We start from the raw sequence: 27224 nt of genomic DNA, 5'->3' as shown, positions 1-27224 counted from the left end.
GGCAATCGAAACTTTGTGAACAGAATAAGTTGATGTTGAAAACAGAGAGACTTCTAGAACTTCGGGAAACCCAGATAATCTAACACCTGCAGGAAATAAGTAACGAGGCTGTTTTCGAGAAGAGAACCTTCATCGTCCTCTTCTGCAAGGAAGAAACACTTGGAGAAGACAAAATTGCTAAACCAGTGGTTAAGAAGGCGATGGACACAATACTGCTTTAATTCTTGAAACTCTGATTTTATGTCGCTATAAAATATTTTTCAATCATTGTCTTCAACTAATTCCAACCCAAATTAAAGAACCAATCACTCTTCAGAAATGGCAAATGTTTTCAAACCCAAATATTTAAATTGCGTTTCTCAATTCGATGGAACCCAAGTACTTGTAATAGCTCAATTACTAATTTTAATGATGCCGAAAATCTAATTATTTCCAAAATACATATCTATTGAAAAGGTTGATTAGTAAACTAATGTAATAAATGACCGTCGAGTCTGGATTAGCGATCCCTATATACTACTTATGATATATGATAATGAAATAGGGAACCCAATTCGCAGATATACAATAGACTTTCAGCAATACCCTAGGTACCAATTCGAAAATGTAAAACACATAAGCATGCAATAACATATACACTACAGATTAGAATTTTAAAGATACGCTAACCAACTAATCGTAGATGGACTCTCCTGAAGTCTCCGACAAAAGCCACTTTTTCCCAAAAACGGTTCCAAACTCTTACCAGGAATTCGAAAATGTTCTCTCAATCATCTAAACTGAATCAAACCGCGAATAATTATCAAATCCAATATCACTTCTCAAAACAGTGACTTGAAATATGTCAATATTTCAATTCACTCGAAACTTCCTCAAGTATTTCCAAACTTTGTAGAAAATTCAACTGATCTAACCAATTCTCTGTGCACGACTGCCTTAATGTATTTTCTCTTTTTCAAACTTCATTCAGTTAGAGAATGAAGTTCAAATTCCCCCAGGAAATTCTCAACCAATCAGAATGACTGAAAGTGTTTCCAAGACTGGTATATTCTTATTGCCATCTCATGGTCCGGCGAATAAGTCGGCAAGAATTACCGACTGGTCCGTGATATTTCTAATGTCATAATCCTGCTACTGCTTTCTAGATGTCACAACAAAGATTATTTTAAAATTTTCATTTCGAAAGTTAACAGTTGGAGTCATCAATTTCATCATGTCGTTAACGCTGTTTAGTCTCGTCTATAACACTCTGAACTCTTGGAAAATAAATTTCGATATTTATTATACTTTCAAGTACCTCTTGATATTTATTTTTATATTTTTTCGACCCTTTTGAATATTGATGTTGATTGTATAAAATATCAAAGTTCTTAATAAAACATCGAAGCAGTTAATTTTAATGAGTTTTCTGTTAAATGGCTTGACTCTGGTTGACCTTAAGATTATTACTGAAAGCTGATATAGGTTTCCTTCTTCTACGAAAACACATGTGTTTTGGTAATCAATAATTGACGAAAAATAATATACCTAACTTATACTTTATTACACTAACAGGAAACGTAAAACTAGTAGTTAATATTCAAAATGTCACAACATGAAATATATCAAAAGACACAGTGTATAGAAATTTTGTAGATCAACGTAATGAAGCCTATTTAAATAGAGACATGAATATGATGAAACAAAACTTAAGCAATTTTCCGATCGTATAGTAGCCAAATAAGGTCAAATTTCAATCAAAATCCAAATCACTCATCCCATTTACCAAGACTTTCTTCCAATGATAATATAAGAAACGATCAATTCCAAAATCGTCAAACATTTACGCGAAATAGATCTCCAAACAATCAATTTCATCCACAAAACAATTTTCCTTCCCAGCCGATAAATATTCAACCAAGAACTAAAGTTCCTCAAGAAATATTTTCTAAATTTTAAACTTTTCAAACAACCTACCAATAACCATAACGTTTTCGAACCCAATCCCAATCGACACCCATGAGTGTTTGAAGTACGCAAACGTTCAACATAAATCAACCAGGTCCTTCATTTCCTAGTAGTCCCCAAGAAACAGATTTCATTTCAGAAAAAAATTTCAATACTGAAAAAAATGATGGCAAATATTATTCACAAGATTTTAAAATCAAGTCCAGAGGCAGTGTGAAAATTTCGAAAATATTCAAGATAATTCTAAGAGTGAAATTTTTCATTGAATTTGATCCAAATCAAGCTCATGTGCTTTCATTTCCATTTCGAAAGTATTTAATGGTGCTGGAAACTGAAATCAAATTCCACAATACATTTCATGGATTGTTAGGTATTGATAACTTCTTCTCTAATTCAAATCAAATTGTATTATCTTAGTATCAAAAAATGATTCAAATCTAATTGTCATACTTCCTCGAAATAAACAAGTATTCTTATCAAAAGATACATAACTGTGAAATTCCAGAGAGTTTGTCAATCGCGAGAAACGGAAAAGCACTAACAACCATATCAAATAACTACAGATCAGACAAAAGTAAACTGAACTTATATTAGAACTTACTATTGGAATGTCGAAGAAAAATCAATGAGAGAAAAATTATGTTTAAAGAAGCCACTATCAGTCCTTTAAACAGTACAGAAAAATATGTTGTCCTTACAGATATGAAATCATGCTATTAGAAAATCCTCACTGAATTATGGCATCAGTTCGGACTTCCATTGTCTAATATAATGTGAATTGATTTGAAATCCCTGAAAAAAAAATTAAAAAATTAAATAGGTTAACCGAAAATAACAATTTTATTAAACAAAAAACTGAAATTACAAAGAAATAACATACAAGCAACAACCAAAAAAATTTAAAAAAGAAATATTACTAAAAGCTGAAAATTAAAAAATATTATTAACAAGAAATGAAAAAAATCCAAACCAAGTTACCTCACGACGTTTCGATTGTTAGTATCCACAATCGTCTTCGGTTTACCGAAGTATTCACAATCTTCGGTAACCCGAAGACGATTGTGGATACTTCCAACTACTAACAATCGAAACGTCGTGACGTAACTTGGTTTGAAATCTTTTAATTTTTCATTTTGTGTTAATAATTTTTTGTTTAATTTTCAGCTTTTATTAATATTTCTATTTTTTATTTTTTTGGTTGTTGCTTGAATGTTATTTCTTTGTAATTTCAGTTTTTTGTTTAATAAAATTGTTATTTTCGGTTAATCTTTTTAATTGTTTTTTTCAGGGATTTCAAATCAATTTACATTATATTAGACAATGGAAGTCCGAACTAATGAAATACACCACGAAACATTGTTAACCACCTTCAAACATCAATGGAATGTGTCTTGCAGTGTGTACTTCCAAAGTGTACTTCCATGGATACATCTCCCGATAAGTAGGAAAACCCAGGTCATATAATCTCGTCTGCGAATAGGCCACACTCGCGTCACCCGTGGATAACTCATTGACAGCGACACCAGCCCTATGTGTGAAGTGTGTAACTCTCCCGTAACTGTAGACCATATCTTAACAAAGTGTGTGCTATATTCCCACGAAAGACGAGTTGCGGTCGATATTTTGGATCATTTTTTGTCTGTCGTCTTAGTTCACTCGCTTGTATAAAGATACCGCCACGGCCACTGAGTCACACATATGTTCAGACAACAGGAAGCGACTTTATTTCATACAATGTAGTGATATTTATTAGCCTTACAATTGAGAGGACGTCTATAAAACGGATGAAATCTGGCACAGATATTGGTTACGTCTTAGGATAATTATTATCTAAAAAAAATAATAATATGAGAAGCCAAATTAATTATTTTAGATATTCACCGTTGTGGGTGCTCTGCACCCACATGATGAAAATCCATATTGGAAAACTAATTAATACAGTTTATTGTATGATTTTCACTATAAAGGGTTTTACAAAAACCGGTTTTTGTAAAACAAAAAGAAATGGTAATCAACATCAATCAAATAATATTGTAACAAGATCGCAACCCTCCAAAAAGTGTGAATATGAGCGTTCAATGGGACACGTTGACCTGAAAGAACTCCAAAACCTGAAAATTCAGCTAATTGAAAACGAACCTGAAATAACATTCAACCAAGGCGGACTTCACAATCACGGAGTATATGAAATTTAGTAATTTATTTAACGATCATATCAATGACAGTTTACTTCTTGTATAGAGAAAATTTACTTCGATTTTGCACCAATAAGAAGCTAGGTCAAGAAGCGAACCGACTGCAAGTAATGAATGAAGGAACCGATCTATCTACTGTTCAATTACCCCACTATGCCGGATAGTTGAATCGAGCAGTACCAACACTCAGTTCCAGATGCTGACACAACAATTCTCACAGGAGCAGAGATCTTCGAAGCTTCGCATCCCGAGTAAGTCAGATTTCATTCTTCAAAGTAATACGTAGGTATAATTTCATATATTTTGTACTAGTGATCCGCTCCGGCTCCGCAGGGATGCAATGCTGATACTAAATATAAATTTACCCACCGGAAATTTAAGGGCATGGAGAAACAGTAATGAAAAGGTAACTTTATTTTATGAACGCGCCTTTTTCCCCGCGACTGGCGCCTTAGTTGTAATATTTGAAAATCCTTTCTTATTGCACCGGTACGGAGAAACAGTGATGATAAGGTAACTTTATTTTTTTATTACGAACATCGAGGTTAGGTCATTGTGCGTTCATCGTTTTGCCAATCAATTTATCTGCGAAACAATAATATAACAAAATAGGTATTGAATATAAATCAATGTAAACGCAATTCTCTTCGTGAGGCTTGCATGTGGGCTGACGCCGCACATCGCGATCTTTAATAATCCATAAAAACCAATAGAACAGCGCAAGTTGGCGCCCGGACACGAGGTGGCCCGACTAGCATGACGCGTGGCACAGTGGTTGAGACTTGAGACAGTTTTTCGTGCCAATTGTTTTGCGTGTCGCCAAAGGCTTTGTATATTCAATAAGAATAGGTCTTTGTGTCAATGCCTCGTTGGATCATCCCATGCACTTCTGCAAATCGGTTTCGATTCATTCGGAAGTACTTACTAAAATCACCATTACTCACCTTCTTTGAACTCATAAATTGTCCACATTTTTCCCTTTCCAAGAAAATATTCTTGTTGGGTGTTTTTACTTTATTATTAACGAGCAAACAATAAAGCAAAATTTCGTCTTTAGCATCATTGTCGAATTCTGATTCCAAACTCAATCGGAAATTGCGTACTTCGAAAATGCGTTAAATTTGAGGATCATCCACGCTACGCGTGTAACGACACATGCGTCTCTTGCAGGTCAGCTCACACGCGCTCAATTTGTGCAGCTTAAAGATAGTATCGCCAAGCAGACGTATGTATATCAAGTGAAAAAAGTATTCTACTAATTGAAGTATTCAATCTTATTTGAGAAGTAAAATTAAATTATTTTGATTAACTTTATCTGTGGGCATTCAGGTAACGTGTAACAACATTTTCAATGATAACCAATATGAGTTAAGTAAATTCACCCAAAAAATTTAGTAACCACTAATTTGATTCAACTCATCAATATCAAAATACAAAAATATATATAATGGTATGCAAAACTATTATCTTGACCTTGTCAGAGCTTCCTATAGCCCAAATTTTGTGTACTCTCGTGATACTTCCATGATTATATCACAAATTGACTTGAATTTTGAAATGAAAAATGTAATCACCAATTCAGGAAAAAACTCCATGAAGAAGTAATCTAATCAATCATGTAAGAACAATTGCTGGGTAACTTTGAAAACTCTTAAGAAAGTCATTCAGCATGAAATATATGATAAGTTCAGAAAGTATTTGATGAACCTATTGGAAAGAATAATCTTTTTCAACTGAAATAAAAATTTGCCAAAAAACCACAAACTATCCTAATATATTTTGTCAATTATTTTACTTTTCAGAATCATAACTACCCTCGTTTATATCAACCAATGCTTAAGGTTCAACAATAAATAATTACCGATCTACTGAATTGGCTCCAGTAAAAAACTAGTGCTACATTTGGATTCTTTTCCTGAAACAGAAACCCATCAAATGAATGAATTCATGCACTTTTGTCATATTTTTGCTTAACTATTTCTTCTCCTTTTCTGCTCTTGTAGTGAGTAAAAAATACAAATCCATTATCACTGTACTCTTTCAACGACATTATTCGAACTGATGGAATTCCAGACCTAAAAATCGGAATATGTGGATTTCAATACAGTCTTTAACATTACATAAACATAATATCATCTAGTGAAAGTCTTATTCAATAATGAAGTACATATTAGAAAAGGTCAACAGTCAAACAATATTGTTAAGTATCTAGTTTTTTATAAATTAGTAACTTTATATAATCGCTCATATCACAGCCTGAAACACTGAATCTACATCTCACTTTGCAATAAGTTAACTTGTTTACTATCGCTTGATAACACCGTCATACTTTAGACTGGACTGAATGCGTACACTCTTAACCCGTCCCGTAACTTATGTCTCTCGTGCTGGAGACTTGCTGGTTTTCACTCTCTATATATATTTTTTAGATGGTCGTTGCTTCTTATCTTCAGGCACATTTGACCAATGTTCCTCCTGTTACGTAACTGGTTGTTACAAAACAAAAGCTTCGTCGGGGGACAAAGACTGTCTTGCAGTTTGCAAGTCTGTGTCCGAAATAGGTCTACTGTGCTTGGTAATAAAACTATCGTCTTCTTCATAAAATATTATTGTTGCGATCCTACTCCCACGTAGACATTCGGTCCACCCCGGCGTGAATGGGAGCAGGTATTATATATATTTTACACTTTAGTACTCCCACATGGATATCTGGTCCCCCGGCCTCCAACCGGCGTGAATGGGAGTACGATTCATTTAAAAAAAAAACTATTTTTATTAACACTATTATTTTTACGATTGCTGGTTCGTTATTAAACGGCGGACATTCACAACAAAAAATGAATTCCGTCTCCAACAATGGTGTCCGCGTACCTTATTTATGGACGATCGCTATCGGCACGTCCGTCCACGACCATATCGGAAACGGAACTCGACTTACTGGTTTTCCTCATGACAACTAACGTCGTTCCTAATCTTCCGTAACTTGCTCTAGTCATAGACATGATAATATGGACTGGCCGTGACGTCACTTTTATATATACCACCTGCGAATCATACGTCACAGCACCATGTGACAAATCCATTCCCAAAATGTTCACGATGGAAATATGCAACACGTAAAACATAGTGACGTTGTATCTGACGTTAATTATATGAATGACTTATATACCAAGACGTGAATCTCTTCATCTTTCATCAGTTGTTGGAGGCAATGTTCTCTCTTCAATGGCAAGTCTATATTATGACGTCACTACCAATTTCTGAGAAGTTCTCTGCTTTTCTATATTATGTGATATTCTCAATTCTTGGTGTTACTGTTTTTCTTTTTCTTTCATCTCATGTTGTTTTATATGGTGGATTTATTTTTTATCTTGATCATTTCGTTCTTGTCTTATTTGTTGTTTTTCCTGTTTTTTGTCTACAATGATTTTTTGTTCTTAGAACTCACTTTTCCTATTCAGTTTTCATTATTCTATCAGTTTCAAAATCTCTCTTGATTTCTTCTTCTTTTCTGTCTTCCTTTTTTAGATTCCTACTTTTGGATCAACTGATATTGTTCTGGAAGTTGAGTCATTGCTGCTATCTCGTCGTAATTACTTTCTCGTTAGTTTCACTATATTAATTGTTTTATATACTTGTTTAGTATCGTTCGCCAACGCTGTTTCGACTCAGGCAAAACTGAATAAATGAAATTTCATATATAATAATCGAAGGCATTAGAACATTTCTGAAATAGTTCAGTCACTTTCTTCTTGGTTGGGGGGCGTCCATAAATTACGTGAGGTGTTTTTTTTCAATTTTCTGCAAAGTGAATGATCAGATAGTTCAAAAATATTCATTAAGTAATAATTTGTTCCCTAGTAGAACATTCGCGATCATTTTTCACCTGTTCCTGCTGGGCCACGATGACTAATCATGTTGAGCTCACTTCTCGATGAAAGGTAAAACTACAACCTGGCGTAGAATAATTCCAAAGCGATAACTATACCCAATTACATTTCTGGTGATTAGGAAAAGTGTTTGTTTTAGATTCCTTTCAGATGTAGGGAAAGAAATAACATACCTACTTGAACCTCAAAATATTTTTTTTGTTTTTTTATAGATATTTCGACAATGAAATTCAAAAATATGTTTACTTCGAAAACCAAACTGATTTGATATTTACTTTTTTGAACAAGCCCATTTTTGACGAATTTATAACTCTTCGAAGACCAAATTCACTAGTAGTACTTTTACATTTTAGCAAATCACGTATTTTCTGATAAGAATCGAATAACATGATCAAGAATTTTACAGTATGTTCCCATGCCTGTTCGATCTCATTGGAATTTTTTTGACCACTTTGTAAGTGATGTTTCAGTTTCGTATAAAAAGTTTTTTCTATCAGCCTGCCCCCCCCCTCCTTTCCTGGAGTTTGTATAGTTAAAAAAGTACATTTGATGAGTATCGATATACTTACTTCGTTGCAGTAGCAAAGGACACGTGATTTGCTCCAACTACATTTGGATCATTTTTTGCGATGGTATGCCATTTTTCAAACAGACACATGGGATCTTTTTCTATATGTTTGTCTAACAGCAAATTTTCTTGAGATTCGTCGATTTTCTTATTATCTGAAATCAGTTTGGATTGTCATATTTATTTACGTATTATGAACGTTAATAAAACCGATATTTCACAAGAATTTTGAATATCCAACAAAAAATACCTGAGAGCGAATTATTTTCTTTTACCGGCATTTCATTTAATAGTCATTAATGAGTAATAATTATGCAGATATTTCCACATATTTCCTCTAAAAAAGGGGGAAGTCAAATATCTGGGAGTAATACTAGATTCGGGCTGTCCTTGAACCAACATCTAGAAAGAGCTAAAAAAAAAAGCGAAGATAACAGTTTTCCCAGCTGAAGTGTATGCAATCTTGCGATGTGCAAGAAATATTAATTTGAGGCCTCAACGAAATGGTCGTATCAATATATTTTCACAGGCAGGCAAGTTGTCCTTGGGTCGCCGATAAACCCAAAAGTGATATCAAGACTAGTCTGGGAATACCGTGAAGAACTGGAGAAACTGGCAGACAAAAATAGATTTACTATATACTGGATGTCAGAATATAGCAGGCAACGAAAAAGATGATGAGTGCCAGTCACAGATCATTAACTCCATAATATAGCCTCTTAATAAGCTGTGGGAATACCGAAATCTTTGGTATGGAATGAGATTGAGAAATAGATCTGTGTGAAATTCAAATAGTACTGGGATAACATACCCGGAAAGAGAACTCAAGAACTATTTCAATAAGGCAAGTATCGGCTCAGAATAATTACAGATCCACTAACTGGATACTGTCCAAAAGAGAGCTGTACAATGAAGACCGAAGCTGTAAGAAATGAAACAAAGGGGCAGAAATAGTTTGTCATTTTATTCGAATGTAAGGCACTGGATCACAGGAGGCAAACAGTTTATGAAGAACTCCACTTATGCCCAAGAGAATATGACGTTACATCCAGCAAGAGTCATGTACCAACCAGTATAAAAAAATGTTGAAATGGGTGTCATGAAAAATATGGGAGGAAAATGCAATAAGCCTATGAGGCTGCAGTGTTAATCGGACATTTGGAAAAAATGAACAAGTCAGGCGGCTCCCAAGTAGTAAAAAGAAAACCTTCAGCAACTTCCCGTACTACTATTACTCAAAATGCATAGCGTCGCGCGATGTGCACTAAGAATATTCGTTGGATTGTAGCAACAAACTTTCAGTAGTAGATGCAAATCCTGTACATGTGCAATCTGTGGAGGTAGGATAGAATAGGCGAAGTGGAAAAGTTCATCGGTTACTTGGAGAGTTCACCCTTTTAACAAAAAAAAATTATGAGTTATTGTTGTGGATAGTGGGTAAAAAGTTTGGTAACATGGCTGGACAGACGGCGCGATGGTGAACCTTTTGGGACCGGAAAAGTAGATAGCCTGTTATCGAGTTCATCAGGGAGTCTTTCGATTGCTCCGATGTTTTCATCTGATGTTAGTACAATCGAAATATCGTATTTCTATTTGTTCAGGCAATCCATTGAAATCTTTTTGTTGAGTTCAGGAACTCGGCTAGATTATGAAATTTGGATTAGAATTCTGTTTAAAAAATCTGTTTTTCCCGTTATCCTTTATCAGCTGTCGCCCCCATACGAACGACAACTCCCAGAAGTTAGGAAACTTGTGCGAGCTGAGGACTAACGAGGTCGTACCTTTTAACGTGTGATTTCTAACACGGTTGCAAAATCATCCCAGCTTCAACCAGATTAATTCTCTCGAGAAAAATATCTGGTCGAGGCAGCAATCGATCCCACGACCTTCAGATCGTGAGTGAATTATAATAATATATAGAGAGAAACTATAATGTGAGACATAATTGTAGAAGAAAATTTTATTTTTGACTATAGAGCAGCGTTGCGAACAGTATTCGGACAAGAGCAGAAAAGTTTCTGATTGGTTAAGGGAAAAATCCATTCTAGTTCAACTTTCTTTCGATGTTGAAAAATGAGAATAGTTTTCAAATTATTATTGACGGAAACGTCATTGGAAAAAGTGTTTTTATTACATCCACAAAACAGTTAGAACATCTAGTAGAAATTGAAAAATATACAAATGGATCGATAATTCAGAATAAATTCAAGTTCAAATATTTTATTTGAATTACATTGAATCAACCAAAAACAACTGTGTCGAAGAGTTGAAGATTCGTGCATGCTTTCGAATATTTGTATTTTTTGAAAGAACTGAATTTTGATGAAGTGACGTTTTGAAATGAATATTCAGATGTTTATATTCAATATTAGGTATTTCAAGAAATGAACTGACTTATAAGTTATTTATCGACTATCAATATGAAAATTTTACTTTTGAAAAAACTAGCAAGTTAGTAGGTAATATATATTATATGTAACAAACCTAGATACATTTGTGAAGAATAATGAAAGTTATAAATTTTTACATTCTTTCCATTGACAATGGGATGAGATTTTCCACAAGAACTTGAACTTCATCTAAATCTTTGATAAAGTATGTGTTGTTAAAAAAAATATTTCTTCCAACAAAAATTGTTATGAATAAGTTCACACTATAAATGCCAGGGGACGCCACATCGAACGATTTTTGAGAAATTGGTATCCTTAACATTCGTAGATTCGTATTCATTTGAGATTTGAGAAAGCGTTAGCACGAACGATTTCAGAACTTCGAATGATTCAAGAATATTGCCCCAGTTCTTGGTATCGAACTAGGAAATACTAGAGTTTCGAGTTAAACTCGATTAATCCAAAATTCAATCCGATCTGTACCTCAACCGCACATCTTGTAGATACATCAATTTCCTAAAAGTTTGAAGTCAGAATGAAAAACCTATTAATAACCATTGGTAAAAATAAATTTGATTTTTTTCCACGAGGTGGTTTTTGGGTTTATGCTATGTATAAGGATCAATTCTTGAAAATTGTTTGTTTAGTCGCCTAACTGATAAATATATATATATATTTTTATGATAAAGTATTTATTCATAGGCGTATTCGAATTCGCAGTTGGGACGATTCTAGGACGGTTTGAAATAGTCACACAGCTGTTGAGAATGAACTCATGAAAAACTATTCTGTGACTTCTTTTGACGGTTCCAGGACGGTCCGGATTTCTAACCCTAATCACAGAATATCGGAACTACCAGTTCCGATATTCTGTGCCCTAATGTGTCCAACTTGTCTGCTGACCGCATTCATAGAACCGCTTTGTTCGATCTGAATGGAACATAATAGTTTTAGGTTAAGTTTGCTTCTATTTCATAGTTTCCTCACATTTTTGGTTTGAAAGCAATTTGAAGTTTTTTTTACTAAATTATTATGGCAGATTCGGCAAAGGTACGTACCGCTTATATTCCTTATGAGTTGTATAGAAATTGTTGATATTCCAATAAAAGAAGCACACTTTACAAATTTTATGTGAACCATGTTTCTGAAATTGACAGTAACTGTCTCAATGAATTTATGATTGTCTATAATAAATAATAACTAGAATACACAAATTTGTTATGTTCTCCTCAACTTATTCATTTGATAGTTCAAACCAAGCCAACTCTAATCAGGTTTACAATATTTTTATTCATCTCATTCAATGATAAAGTCCAGACTTCATTTACAGGTCCAGGATTATAAAGAAGAAGTTAAGAAACAAGCAGAACAATTAGTACTTAAAGGTTTTCCCGAAACCATCGTTAGTTTGAATAGCATTCTGGAAACTGCTCAATTCAAAAACAGACAGTTTTCAGAGGTACATCAAGACTTGAACATACCAGTGCCAGAGCCAATTGTTCTGAATAGTCACACTGAATTGCCACCAGCAAAGAAGACAAAACTTGATAACCGTTTATCTCAAGATGGAACCAAAGTTATGGTTTTACCAACTGGAGCTGTTTCCACAAATAAGCACCTGGTAGACCTGATAGAACAAGTGAAGCCTCATATAAGAAAGCTTGTAGAGGATTCTAATTTGGTAAGTTTTACGGTTGAATGTTTTAACTTTCATTTGATAATTCATTTGATCACTTGTAAATATACTGATATTTTTGCATTGATGTTATCATTGATAAAAAAAATCAAGAAATAATTTTATATTCATTATTTTGACTAATTCAACTATATCTATTGAAGACCAATAGTTAACAGATACTGATATTTGTTTCCTTTATTTATTTGATGAAACTGGTTGATACTAGGTAAAAATCCATCATTACTATATTTGAATTACACTTCATTGTTAGATTTTCCAAGGTATACAAAACTGCGACATGTTTTTCACTAAACAATATCTTCATCAGGCGTTGATATTGAACATGCTTGAATAAGCTATTGTTAAGTGAAACACTTGTGGACATTTTGTAAAATGTCTTGTGAAAATCTCATCATGTGTAGTTTCCTTTAAATTTCTCATTGAAAATACTTGGGATGATGCTTTGTAAAAATAATAATTTAAATGGTCATCATGATGGATGTTAACTGAGTTGGTAATTTTAGCATTCAGATAATTCTTTTTTTTCAACAATACCAACACTTTTTCAACAATTTTCAACAAAACTAAAAATTAGGTATATTTCGAGAACACACATTTTTTGTAACAAGTTAGGAGGTTACATTCTTTCATCTTATTGGTCAGAAAGAACTCTACTTGCTTTGTAGAAAGTGTTTGAAAATTTAAATTTTTGGTCAATTTTGGTCTCCGTTGTGGTGTATTTCATTTTCATTGAAAACCCATATGGAGTGTCTTTTTCTTATAAAACTGTGTTGAAATTCCAAAATAAATTTCTCATAATCATTTCAACTGGACGTTCAATATCTGATTCGAAATTTGATTCATTTTCAAAAATCCTTTTTCAAAAATGGTGTTTTATAGGTAAAAATATAGAGGTTCAAAAGTTATAACAAAAACAGTTACAACATTAAACTTCTTGATCAATAACTTCAAGAAAGAAATTTCAAAGTAAGATGAATTCAAAATAAATTATTATATCTCTAGGAGATCAGCTTTTTGTAATGACTGTTTGCAGGATACTCAATCTTGATTTCATAAAGATCGATTCTATGTAGGAAAAATCTGTTTTTCTATTAACCAGCTGAATTCTTATGAACATCAATACTCGGAAGTCAAAACTTCGCAGGTTGAAATGGATAAAATATCATGTTTCCTTAACAAAAATGAGAAAAAAAATGTGTTCAATCATTGAATCCTCATCATTTGCAATGACATAAATTGATCCCAGTTCTAGAAATGAATTTATCCAACTGAGTGAAACACGTCTTATATCATAATATTTCAATCTTGAAGCCAGTTTCTCATGATTGACACAGTGAAATGCACGGCTCAAGTCACACAGAAGTACTGCCAGACACTTACTTGCATTAATACATTGATTAAATATGTTAATGGTTGTATTTTACAACTTATATTGAATAGGTAGGAATAATAACACTTCCAAAATACAAATCATGGAATTATATAACAACACCAAAAATTATTTGGCGCTCCGGGGCGACTTCATTGATTCCAGTGGCGCATTTGCTTTTTCATCTGCAGGAAAACCTGGAAAAACCTGCAGCACCACATCATCTGAAGATCTTGATCTGCCAATGCTCTCTCTCATAAAACAAAATGTAGGGTGTCTCCAGAGGCTCCAATAAATTCAATACATTGCCACTTAGTGACATGAACACTTAGTGACACGACTATCGTCAAACTTAAACCAGTACGTTTTGTCTTTGACCAAGGCGTAATAATAATAATAAAGGAAGAACTCTTTTTAATATAAACATTGGAATGTCATCTGGATTTTTTATTTTTAAGTTTGTTAATCACTCTCAGTGAAATGATTCAAAAATAAAGTAAAGGGATTGAAGGCACTTTTAAAATAAAAGTTTGTATTGAAAGGGATTTGACTTACCAAATCAATGGGAGCTTGAATTAAAAAATTATCAAATTCAGATATGATTGTATTACGGTTTTCAATTATATGATCACCTATATTTAGTGTAATATCCACTTGTGTTTTATTTTTATTTGTGGTCTCAGATACAACTTTCCACAAAGAGCAACTTTTATTCAATGAATTGAATATTTTGTTTTGATAATAGTGTTTCTTCTTTTCTTTCATCAATAAATGGTGTTTTTTCGTAGCTTCTTCATATGCAGGTTTAAGAATAGGATATGTATTTTTCAGTACAAACAAATCTTTCAAAAATATACTTGAATGCTTAACTGATCAATCCACCCATCATATCCTTGCAACTGTCTTTTTAGTTGAAAGCTAGTACTGCAACCTCTGACAGAATTAATCTGACACTGATACTTTCTCCACATACCAGAACAACACCCTCCTTGAAGTGAATTTTACCAATCATGTGGATAGAATCTAAACGATATGGAAATTTTGCACTATGCAAGAAAGGGTTGGAAACTCAATTATTTGGAATCTTTGGAAATTCATAAGCATTGCAAATGTAACCTACTAAATGATCAAATCGATATATTTTTATTTGAAGGTGGTTAACAATGTTTCATGGTGTATTTCATTAATTTGGTGGCCTGGTTTTCGAGAGGCTGATACGATCTAGTTTAATCACCGGTTTTCAAATTAGTGTTCCCACATTGTCACAGGTGAACAAAATTCAGATACCTTCAACTACCTTCTGTTATTACCTACAATGCTGTTTAGATATATAAGGGCTAACATCAATTATTTTCAGTTTTCGTTTGAAAATGTCTTTTTAAGACGAAACTGTGGTAAAAAAACATAGAAAGTTTTATTTTTTATGATGATCTCCTAATACGTAGTAACTAACGTCTTCATCTATCAATTTATGATTAACTTGGTAGATGAAACTTGAGTCGAGAAAACTTTATGATTCTAGTGGATTGTAGTACTAGTGTTGAATATGACTTAGTTGATTGTACACCACATGATCCAATGTTATTATGTCAATAAATGTTTTATAATGTATCACTTTGTTTTTTAGATGAAAATGTGGATTTCATTCATGATTCCAAAGATTGAAGATGGTAATAATTTTGGGGTATCCATTCAAGAAGATACACTGGCTGAAGTACAGTCTGTTGAATCAGAAGCTGCAGCTTTTTTTGACCAAATTTCCCGTTATTTTATATCAAGAGGTGAGCAATAACCTTTAGAGAAAATAGAATAGTAAAATTTTCAAATGTTAATTTTTACATGAGTATAATAGTAATACTGTTAAACCCATGTTTATAGCTCTACCATATTTCACAATTGAATTGATAGTAAATAAGGAGCTTTAGTTTTGTATTTGATTATTTGTATTGGATCAAACAACAGTGTTATTCATTTTCTTTCTAAATTTTCATCTTACAGTGTTTTTTCTGGCTTTGAAATAATAATTTCTTCAGAGGTTACCAATCCTTGACTACAAACAGTTCCACTTTGAGTTTTCATGGGTATTAATAAAACACCTACCTTTATTATCTATAAGTCAGAATAAAATAATTTGAAACTTTTCCTCAAAGTATTTTTCATTACTATTTTTAATTTTGATATAATATAGAAACAGGGTTTCATAGTATTTTACAGTATTTGTATTTCTTATTTTTGTGTTGATTTATTCACTTTTAAGATGTTGGAAGAGTTGGTAGAATTATTATTGTACCTGTGATCTTCAAAATAATGTAAAAACTTTCTGCTATTTAATTTTTTTGGTCTGTGTAATACAAGGCACATAGACACCAATTAAACATTAGATAACCCAAAGAAGGTTGGTATATCATTATTTCTTCATGTATTTCATCGACGAAAATAGTAAACTTTATTTTCATTGAGAATAATATCAGAAGACCAATGTTATTTTTGCTAATGGGCAAGTATAGCTCCTCTCATATCAGAAACATTTTTACCCAATAAGATTCCAGATGATTGTACAGGTAATGATGGATGTGCTCAAAACTAATCTCAAAGCTTTTATATGTTAAATGATCAGTTTTGATGTAGACATCGTGAGCAAAACAAGCGACTAGAAAACCAAAAGTGATTCCCGAATGAGGAACTTATTTGAAAAAATTCAACATTGATGGTGTATGGTGAAATCACAGACATAAAGTTATTTTTGAAAGATCTTATGGCGGAGATGGCATATATCTTCCACTCTTTAAGTCATCGAGACAAAAAAAATAAATAACAAGAAAGCAAAATATTAGAACAGCTAGAAGAATATAACAATTGGTAGAAAGAAGGTTATTTGAAGCACAAGAAATCTTCCTAAAAGAAATAAGTAAAAAGATTCAACAACTGCAAGGTGATATATAAGGAGTATGTGTACCGCTCTTGGTGGAATCAAATTTGCCAAGTCACTTGAACACTTCCCGTGAAAGTATCTATAGAAGAAAGACAAATCTCCAACCCTTCTTCGATGTTTCAGGCTATCAAAGTTGCACGTGATGTTCGCGTCTCGAATCAACCGGATGGCTCTTTTCTGGATGGAATCCAGCAACTTCAGAGTATTTTTGGGGACATAGCTCCATACATGAGAACAATACTCCAAAGAAGGTCTGATCTGAGCTTTATAAAGTATCGAAAGGTGCTGAGGTGTGTACGGTTTTCTATTTCGGAATAGTATTCCAAGCTTTTGAGAAGCAGCCTTTGCAATTCCAGCGACATGATTGTGCCAAAACATATTGGTGTTCAAGCAGAAAGCGGAATTGTCTGATCTGACATTATTATATCCGTTTCGGAGACATTCATCTTCCTGGGTTTTTGTGGCATTGAATTGAACCTAGTTACTTTCACACCAATTTGAAATCACTTCTAGATCCTCATTAAGATATGCAACCTCCTGCTGCTGGTGAAGATGTGCCTCCGTAGCCGATGTCCTGGAATCCAAATGGAATGATGAGACAAATGTGCTGTCTTCAGCAACCCAATATATGGGATTTTTGGTTTTTTCAATAAGTCGTTGATATACAATAAAAAGAGGGTTTGGTCAGCAAACCCCTTATGCCACTCAAGGTCGAAAGCCTTAGAAATATCAAGTGCAACAGATTTTGATTCTCCATGATTCTCGATTGCGTTATTCATGACATACGATAGTAGGTCACCTGTTGATCTTTGTTTCCGAAAGCCATATTGGTGACCACTCAAGATGTTGAAGCTTTCCAAATAATTGAGGATATGGTTTACGACTTTCTCCATGATTTTTTGATATCACTGATAGCAAAGCGAGTGGTCTATAGTTATCATCAATCACTAGTTACTAGTTATCATAGTTACCATCAATTACTAGAAAGTTCTGCCTGTGAATACTTTTATTCAGCATGTTGTGAAGATTATTTTCCACAGGAATAGTAATTAATTTTACCAAAATGTTTTTATTTTTCCACAGTATGTGTCGATGTAGGGACTCCACATGACAATCAAATTAAAAAGAGTGGTAGTATGTCTTTAAAATAAATAAACTGATGGTTTTTTTTTCAATAATAATTTCAAATTCACTGTAAGAAGAATTCAAAGACGATGATAAACTTGTTTGTTGTGATTGTTGTCTTTAACATTGCATAGCAGCAAAAAAATGTACCAATCTTGGTTAAATCGAATATCAGGCTGTCATTCTACAGAATCAATCATCAATGTTTTTATGCAAAGATTGTCGTACTGCAATGAAAAGTTCTCCTGCAATCTTGAGACAGTTAAGTGCCTTTCAAGATGAATTCAAGGCATTAAAGGATGAATAATCCTGTTCAAGTAGATTTGGGTTGTCAAACCTTAGAGAAAAGTGTAGCTGAAGTAGAAGAAAGAGGCAAAGCGTCCCTCTAATCTAATCATTTTTGGTTTGGACGAACATGATCAAAATGAACAAGGAGGGAATCATAGAGACAGTGTCAAAGTTGAAAGGTCGGAGATCATTAAAATTGTTCAACCTAACATTGATATATCCGAACTAAGACCTATTCGAATAACTTTTTTCGAGATCAATTGACCTAACACCTAACTGCACTCGACGCGCGTTTCGCCAACAAAGTTAGCATCCTCAGGAGAAGAAATAATCAGTTTGGTGTTAGGGCAATTGATCTCGAAAAGAGTTATTCAACTTTCACACCAAAGGTTCCAATCTCATCGTTAAGACCTATTCGTCTGGAATGATTTGATTCTGCAAGAAAAAGGGCTGTTAGAATTAGTCTTGCAAATGAAAAGCTTGTTCAGGATATCTAGTCTAGGCTATAAGTTTAGATTCGTGTTATATGGACATACTTTTAATAAAATTTAGTGGTTACGCTCATTCGCTCCGGAATATTGTCTAGATCATTGTGAAAAAAAAAAGTAAATTAGTTCATAAAAAATTCTAAAAGTTATAAACAATTGAAGACCCTAAGAAGCAGTGTTCGGTTTTGTTGTCTATAGTTCGTAAGCCATAAATATTTTTGAATTTAAAAAAAAGATCCTTGAATGGGAGGAAATTTACTAAAAAAAAGTTCCGACTGACGAAACGGTATCTCCATTATTTATAATTTTCATTTAACGCTGAAAATAGCCGTCCGCGCGCCATTTTTAGGTTGTACGTACGGCCTCTAAGCGAATAAGTAACTTAAAAATTTTTTTAAAGGTACTTAAAGTAAATAGAAAAATTTTAAAAATTTATGATATAATCTTAATACCATAGAGAACTGATTCCCGTTGCAATTTTTCATTAAAGTTATTTTTTCAACAATCTAGACAACTGTTAATTAACAAAATTTTCTTAAACCTCCTTTATCGTTTCAAAGTAAAATAAATATTTAAATAATTACCGTAAACATTTTTCGCTTCGTTAGATACATACAAAAGAAGATTGCATTATAAAACTTATGAAAATTTTAATACTTTGTTTATAATAATTTTTTAAAGTAAACAAAAAAAGAAAAACCACAATAATGTTGTAAAATTTTTTTTCTTTATTTATCATTATTTTATCGTTTTTATGTCAACAAAAGACATTCATGAACTAAAACAAGTAATTTGTATCTCCATTTGTTTATAATTTTTTTATTAACACATGGACTATTTCAATATTAAAAAAATTACAACTTTATGGAGAACTGTCAATTATGATAAATAAAAATTCTCAATAATAATATTTAATTGATTATCATCGGTTTTTTTATATATCTACTGTTTAAAATATTAGTTAAGACAATTTTTCTTTTCTAAAATCATAATTAACAGTTAACTACAAATTAACAACATGAAACATTTTTTTTATTAACAATTTCATTGTTTATTAACTTACCAATTTGTTATAAACAAATTCTCAACTTAGCTTAATTTTTTTCTTGAAAGTTATAAAAATTAGAAAAACAACCAGGAGATAAAAATACAAAAAAAAAATTATTTACATTATTTATTCAATTTTAAAAATACACGTGCTACAAAAGTTACAGCAGCTGATCCATTTGTTGACTTTAATGCTTATATAACTTTTAAACTGTTAGAGATACAACAATAAACAGACAATAAACATTCAGGTCATTTTTATAGATAATTCAATTATCTTCCAAATGTCATCTTGCATATATTTTTTAGTTATTATTAATTTGTTCTTTTGGGCATTTGTTAATGAAAATTAACGACATCCTTGGGCTTTTTCAACTTTTCAGGCTTACAGCTCAGTAGATAATGCGAATTCGGATATAGAACTTCAAAGCACTTTTGTTAAACTATAAATTATCTTACAGTTGCATTTGGTTGTTTGTTTATTTGTTCATTTTTTAATGAGCTATTGATGAATTTCGCTAAATTTTGCGATATATTATATTCCTACCTAATTGCTTACTACTATTTCACTGTATTCTAGTTTGTAAAAAATGCTTTAAACATGCAATCATTTCATTAAAAAATATAAGGACACGAGGTTAGAATAATATTGTTGAGCAGATATGATATTTATATAACTGAAAGTAGTTTATTTCTTTAAAATACAAAATTTTAATCGTAATATTACAATTAGCGTCGATAATATTCGTTATTATTATAATATCAAGAATAATGAAGCAGTCAATTTATTTTGTTAATTTTGTCTTTTCCTTCGTTTTCTAGAGGGGAAGACGTTTTTGAAGTACTTGCAATATCTAGGTTTGGAAACGAACGTGCTATTCTTTTTCCTTTGTTACCCGGGGGTTTTCGATTTTTTGTTCTTCTTTCTCTTCTGCTTCATCTTCTTCTTCTTCTTGATCTCGAAAATTTGGGTACATTGTAATGATTTGTAAGAAAAGGATATTATAAAATCATGTGGAAGTAGAAGAAAAAAAATAATCTATGAACTTTTCGGAGATGTATTAGTAAAATTCATTAATAGCTCATAAAAAAAATGAACAAATAAACAAATAACCAACTGCAACTTTAAGATAATTTATAGTTTAACAAAATTGCTCTGAAGTTCAATATCCGAATTCGCATTATTTACTGAGCTGTAAGCCTGAAAAGTTGAAAAAACTCGAGCAAATCGTTAATTTTTATCAACAAATGCCCAAAATAACAAATTAACAATAACTAAAAAATATATGCAAGATGACATTTGGAGGATAATTGAATTATCTATAAAAATGACCTGAATGTTTATTGTCAGTTTAAAAGTTATATAAGCATTGAAGTCAACAAATGGATCAGCTGCTGTAACTTTTGTAGCACGTGTATTTTTAAAATTGAATAAATAATGTAAAAAATTTTTTTTTGGTATTTTTATCTCCTGGTAGTTTTTCTAATTTTTATAACTTTCAAGAAAAAAATAAAGCTAAGTAGAGAATTTGTTTATAACAAATTGTTAAGTTAATAAACAATGAAATTGCTAATAAAAAAAATGTTTCATTTTGTAAATTTGTAGTTAACTGTTAATTATGATTTTAGGAAAGAAAAAAATGCCTTAACTAATAATTTAAACAGTAGATATATAAAAAACATATTATAAACAATTAAATATTATTATTGAGATTTTTTTTCAAGCATAATTGACAGTTCTCTATAAAGTTGTATTTTTTTTATATTGAAATAGTCCATTTGTTAATATCAAATTTATAAACAAATGGAGATAAAAATTATTTGTTTTAGTTTATAAATGTCTTTTATTGACATAAAACCGATAAAATAATGATAAATAAAGAAAAAACTTTTTTTACAACATTATTGTGGTTTTTCTTCTCTATGGTATTTAGATTATATCATAATTTTTTTTAAATTTTTCTATTTACTTTAAGTACCTTAAAAAAATTATTTTCAAGTTACGTACTCGCTTAGAGGCCCGTGCGCGCAACCTAAAAATGGCGCGTTAAATTAAAATTATAAATAATGGAGATACCGTTTCGGGAGTTGGAACTTTTTTTAGTAAATTTCCTCCTCTTTAAGGATCTTTTCTTCAAAATTCAAAAATAACAAAACCGAACACTGCTTTTTAGGGTCTTTAATTGTTTATAACTTTTAGTTTTTTTTATGAAATAATTTACTTTTTTTCCACGATGATCTAGACAATATTCCGGAGCGAATCAGCCTAACCACTAAATTTTACTAAAAGTATGTCCATTTAACACGGATCTGAACTTAGAGCGCAGACTAATCAGGATAATAAAAAATCTTGTAAAGTCTACATTCAAGAATAAAACAGATCATCCCTAGATAAAACCACACACCAATAGGAATTGTACAAGAAAACTCGTGACAAACTAAATGAATGTATACAGCCTGGCGAATCGTACCTGATATTAAGGTTTAAAAATAATATTCTTGTAATTGTAGCAAAAAATTAAAACTGCCCAACAGTATCCATAGAGTCACCTGCTATTTTCAAAATGTGTAGATTTTCAATTCATTCAAAATGTAAAGCTTTGTATTCTGCCGCGAGTCAAGGGGAATTCGATACTATTGCTTTATGCGAATCTAATTTATCATCTGACGTCTCCACTAATGAATATTTTTCCGAAAGTTACATAGTGTTCAGAATAAACCGTAAATCTTCTCCAGGTTCATTGCTTCTAGGAGTGTATATTGATTTGTTCAATATACTGAATATTAGGTCCTGTTGTGTTTTGATTTGTAGATTTGTAGTTCTTAAGTAGCTGTTTCAGGAGGACTTTCTTTCAGTTTGTGTCTGAACGTTACTTGTTTGCATGATCTACACATCCATGTATAGAGTTACTTATTTTCAAATTGATTACTTCCTTCCTTTCTTTGGAAGATTTCCTCATCCCTTTTTTTGTATCAAGATGGAGTAGTAGAAAGCCAAAGACTTTCTTTCCCAAGAAGAAAATGTTTCTGGAGCAAAACTAAAATTCGCAACTGTAAAGGATAACAGTGTTGTAACATTAAAACGTTAGCTTGCATGCCGTAATTGAAAAGTAACTGGAAAAAAAGTGAATTAATAGACAGGTTACTATACAGACTCTAGTAAAAGAGTAGCAGTAGATTCAAACTGTAATGAAAGAAATTTAAAATAATTATGAATTTAAGATTTATTTCCGAGTGAAATATGAATCAAATATAGATGGTAATGAAATAAATTTAATTGAATATAATAAATGAATATAATTTAATAAACGATTGAGGTTATCTCTCATTCTAATCAATGGTAATTAACTATGGAAAGTTTACTATTCATTTCATGTTTAGAGCATACATATGAATATTTATTTATTTTCTGCACTGTTAAACCCACTCTCCTCGAAGCATGTATCAATTTCTTTTATCTAACCTCATTAATATGAGGTTTTATAAATGGTATAAAAAACACGTTTTCTTCCGGATATCGATTATCCGACGTACAATTCGCAAAACAGCAATGCTTTTTTGGCATTATACTAGCACAAAATAATTTTTTATATCAATTTTATATTTTTAAATAATGAATTAATATTACTTAAGTAACACTGTTTTACGTGTGAATAGTTTATGTTTGTCCCTACTGCTAGTGCTGCCTCTCGTGACATGTTCGCTGTACTATTCTCAGGAAAAAGGCTCGTTACAGACCTATCAGCGTAATAAACAGTTTTGGTCATATCTTTGAGGAATGTCTAAAAACTTAATTAGTAGAATTTTTTGATGAAAATTATTTCATACATGATTACCAGAATGGTTTTCGTTCTGGTATAGCTACTACTAATGCTATGTATAATGTTATCAGAGGTATATTAGAGGGACTCAATGAAAAAAAATGTATTGTCATTTCAACGAAATTACATGGTCTGAAACCAAAAATTCTGTATAGTCAAGCATAGAAAAAAATTCATAAATGGTTGAGTATGTATCGTCTTTCATTAAACACTAGTAAAACCCACATATTGTTTTCTTTATTACATTAGCAAACAGAATTAATTTTTATAATATTAAAGTTCCAGGGAGAAAATCAAAGAAATAAACGAAGTCAAATATTTGGGCATAATTATTGACAATAAGTTGAAATGGAACAATCATGTTGATTATCTGACAAAAAAAAGTGAAAAAGCTACTATATAAATTTTACAGCTGAATCACTTTTTTGTTATGGTATTCCGGTGAGGGGAGCAATGTATAAGAGAGAGATCCTTGCACAAACTGAACGTAATACAGAACTATATCCTGAAAATAATTTCAAAGAAAAAGAAGAACATATCACACTAATCTTATATATTCAGAAGATCTTAGCAATATTTGAACATTATAATTTCACAGTTTATGTATGTATGCATTCAAAAACAAAACATTTCATAATTATGTTCCCACAGTTTTTATTACTAGAAGTACAACAAGCAAATTGCTACCCACTCCAAAATTCAATAAAAATATTTGTCATTGCTTTTTAACTTACACACTAACTAAACTTTGTAATATTCTACCCCTAAGAATAAAACATATAAAAAATTATGAAACCTCTATAGTATCAAAAAAATTCATATTCGAAAATTACTTTGAATTTATCAAAATATTAGAATACCCATAGAAACAGTTTCACTAAATTGTTTCCTTACTCTCTGTACACAACTGTATTTTATATTAATTAGTAATACTTTGTAGCACAACACAGGTGTTGAGACACTTAGATGATAAACAACATTTACTTTATGTACAGCAATTACTGTTTATACCTGTCTCTTTGTTAGTGTTTTTATTCTTATCTGTATCTTTGTATATCAATTAAATAAAAAAATAAGTTTAAATATAATTTGCTACTTTCCATGAATGGCCCTTTACTTCAGAAATGTTATGATGTGAATTTAGCTGTCAATAATTTCTACGCGAGGAGTACAAGCAAACTGGTAATATGAAGTACACTTGTGAATTTAAGAGCCTTAGACTTGTCATCAAAAACCAAATCAAAGCTGCATAAGATAGTTATTTCAATGCTATACAAGAATCTGTAGTATCTAATCCACAGTCATTATTGTGGTCACATGTACATTTCAAGAATAGAACCTCTCCTATTCCAGGTAAGATGAAATATGTACAGAAGTTCCTCAAATACCTTTTGGTATTTGATGCTTGATTTAACTGTCTCAAACACTAAATCAAGTCTCGACGAAAAATTGACTGCACATGTTGTGGATACAGTAATTGGATGTTGATTATTGGAGAATATGACGTCAGTTTCTATTGGAAAAGGTTACCTAGACACATGAATTAGGCCCCAGGAATTTGTCTCTTTCCATACCATAAATTACTAACAAACTGAAACTAACTCACAATGCTTGGATTTCTTTACAAAAGAGATTCTGGAAGGAGACGAAAAACTGACGTGATCGATTTGTGAAGACAAAAGAATCTTTATCTATTCATAATTTTTCCTTAAAATTTAGTAATACACGTAGAAATATCATCTCCAACAGAAAGTTTCTGGGGTAAGCTAAATGTTACCATCGACATCCTTCCTGAAATTTTAGGAATGAATTATGCAGCAAATAGCCACTTGGTCGATATATTCTTTATGCAGTATTGATTAACAGTGGAACCACTTAAAGTGGGGATTACACAGCATACTGTAGATACCCATTCAGCACTACACTTCTTTCAATTATTATTACTTTATATTAGTGAACTAAGATTACCTATATGAAGGCTATTTTCCGGGTTTTCTATTTTCTAGCCGTGGTCTGCAGAAGGTACCCACATTATCTCATTCGAAGACACAAAAATACTTGACAGTACCCAAAATTACTACCCAAGAATATATAGAGAGGCAATAGGGATAATTTCAATAGAAAAGAATGGACAACGAATATTAATAAAAGCTGGCTACCTGTCCTTAGAGGTACACAAACACGAACCGGTAATACAATTAAGAACGATATAAATAGAGCGCCTAGTAAGGTAATACAATTAAGAACGATATAAATAGAGCGCCCAGTACGTAAATAGTAGTTAATGCGTTGGATACAATAGGAACCAGAACCGGAGCACCAGCTCGGGTATTGAGACCGTTACCATATCGCATTTGAAAATGTTTACCGCAGCAGTAGACCAAACGTCATAAAAACCTGCAGACCACGGCCAGAAAACCCGGAAAATAGCCTTCAAACAGTTATCTCCGGCCAAGAGAGTTCACATTTTTCGATTAAGATGGCCAATTCATTCATAATAATTTAGACACATTTTTTTTGTGCCATGGCGTCTTAATTCGCTCGACTCATTTTACTATCTTTGGCTGCGATCACATATGATTAATAGAATTATTGTGCATAAAACTTAATGAAATCATTACCTATAGTTTTTTCAAATATCATTACTTTTCTTTTGTAGGAAAACTGATTTCTAAAGTGGCAAAATATCCCCATATAGACGACTACAGGAGAGCCGTTCAGGAACTTGATGAGAAGGAGTACCTAAGCTTATGGTTGGTTATGTCTGAGATCCGCAATAGATATTGCGCTCTACATGACATTGTACTGAAGAACCTTGACAAAATCAAAAAACCTAGAACATCCAATGCAACTGAATCTTTGTATTAGAAATAATCAACAAATAAATGTTAAAATGAAAATTTAATTAGTGACAAGTTATTAGAATTTCCAATTTCGGTATGAATGTGTAATTTTTATAAAATATTTTCTCATGGAATAACCCTATATACAACTTTAAGTTTAGGTATTAGTCAATGCATATTATTGACAATAAAATGCAAGCATTGTTTTATTATCCCATTTAATGGTGTTTTCTTTACTATCTAGGATAAGTAACAGAAAATTGCATGGGTTTTTATTGAGATGCTGGTTTATGTGATTCTTCCAAATTTGGAACCCAAGGAACAGGATTTATATATGTGATTGACATAGATGAACACAAACCTGAAAAAATCGAAGGATTCTTTAAATGTCCTAATTTTTAAGTATTTGTATAAGTTATTACTTTTTAGTCCTTGATTCAGGGGAACAGGTTTAGGTCTGTTTTTTGAGTGTTCCAACCAGTCCATGAAGGCTTTTTCATTTTCTTCCATACGTTTCTGTTTTTCTTCGTAAAGTTGAAGCAGTGCTAGTTTTTCCTTTATCTTCTTTTCTGTCGAAAGTAATATAAATTTGGATTGAGCTCTTTTAAATGGTTTGCTTACA

The 27224-nt window shown here is 32.0% G+C and overlaps 2 protein-coding genes across 4 annotated transcripts in view; one reads left to right on the top strand and one right to left on the bottom strand.

The window, feature by feature from the left end:
* LOC111514384 (pyridoxine/pyridoxamine 5'-phosphate oxidase-like) overlaps positions 1–27224 on the bottom strand; it is a 63419-nt gene that overhangs the window by 4381 nt on the left and 31814 nt on the right. The window contains exons 1-5 of one of the 2 annotated variants that reach the window (XM_074170426.1): positions 12049–12152; positions 8851–9012; positions 8602–8755; positions 6118–6217; positions 6004–6057 (exon numbers count right to left, since the gene is read on the bottom strand). In XM_074170426.1, coding sequence (XP_074026527.1) covers positions 6004–6057; positions 6118–6217; positions 8602–8755; positions 8851–8881 — 339 coding nt within the window. In that variant the 5' untranslated portion in view covers positions 8882–9012; positions 12049–12152. Of the gene's footprint in view, positions 1–6003; positions 6058–6117; positions 6218–8601; positions 8756–8850; positions 9013–12048; positions 12153–27224 lie in introns of those variants that run through there. The other variant, XM_074170425.1, reaches the window with a different exon arrangement.
* REG (Proteasome regulator gamma) lies at positions 11873–26819 on the top strand. Of its 2 annotated transcripts, none has more exons than XM_074170431.1 (4): positions 11873–12040; positions 12321–12671; positions 15686–15839; positions 26419–26819. In XM_074170431.1, exons 1-4 carry the CDS (start codon positions 12023–12025, stop codon positions 26625–26627), a joined length of 732 nt encoding a protein of 243 aa, XP_074026532.1. In that variant the 5' UTR covers positions 11873–12022; the 3' UTR covers positions 26628–26819. The 2 variants fall into 2 exon arrangements, with proteins under 2 accessions (XP_074026532.1, XP_074026531.1); XM_074170430.1 differs by lacking the exon at positions 11873–12040 and adding an exon at positions 12196–12264.

Source organism: Leptinotarsa decemlineata, unplaced genomic scaffold (assembly GCF_025532065.1).
Source record: "Leptinotarsa decemlineata unplaced genomic scaffold, Ldec_3_MD MMD2_P_RNA_scaffold_9, whole genome shotgun sequence".
In the NCBI taxonomy this organism is placed as follows: Eukaryota; Metazoa; Arthropoda; class Insecta; order Coleoptera; family Chrysomelidae; genus Leptinotarsa; species Leptinotarsa decemlineata.
Note: the sequence above shows the minus strand (reverse complement) of the source record. Positions and strands in the feature narration are given on the sequence as shown.

What these genes read in the sequence shown, in the direction of transcription:
- REG (XM_074170430.1), top strand. Translation starts at nt 12,211, where the DNA reads ATGTTCTCCTCAACTTATTCATTTGATAGTTCAAACCAAGCCAACTCT. An exon ending in TTGTAGAGGATTCTAATTTG is followed by an intron (nt 12,672 to 15,685) that starts GTAAGTTTTACG and finishes TTTGTTTTTTAG; the next exon opens with ATGAAAATGTGGATTTCATT. An exon ending in CCGTTATTTTATATCAAGAG is followed by an intron (nt 15,840 to 26,418) that starts GTGAGCAATAAC and finishes TTTCTTTTGTAG; the next exon opens with GAAAACTGATTTCTAAAGTG.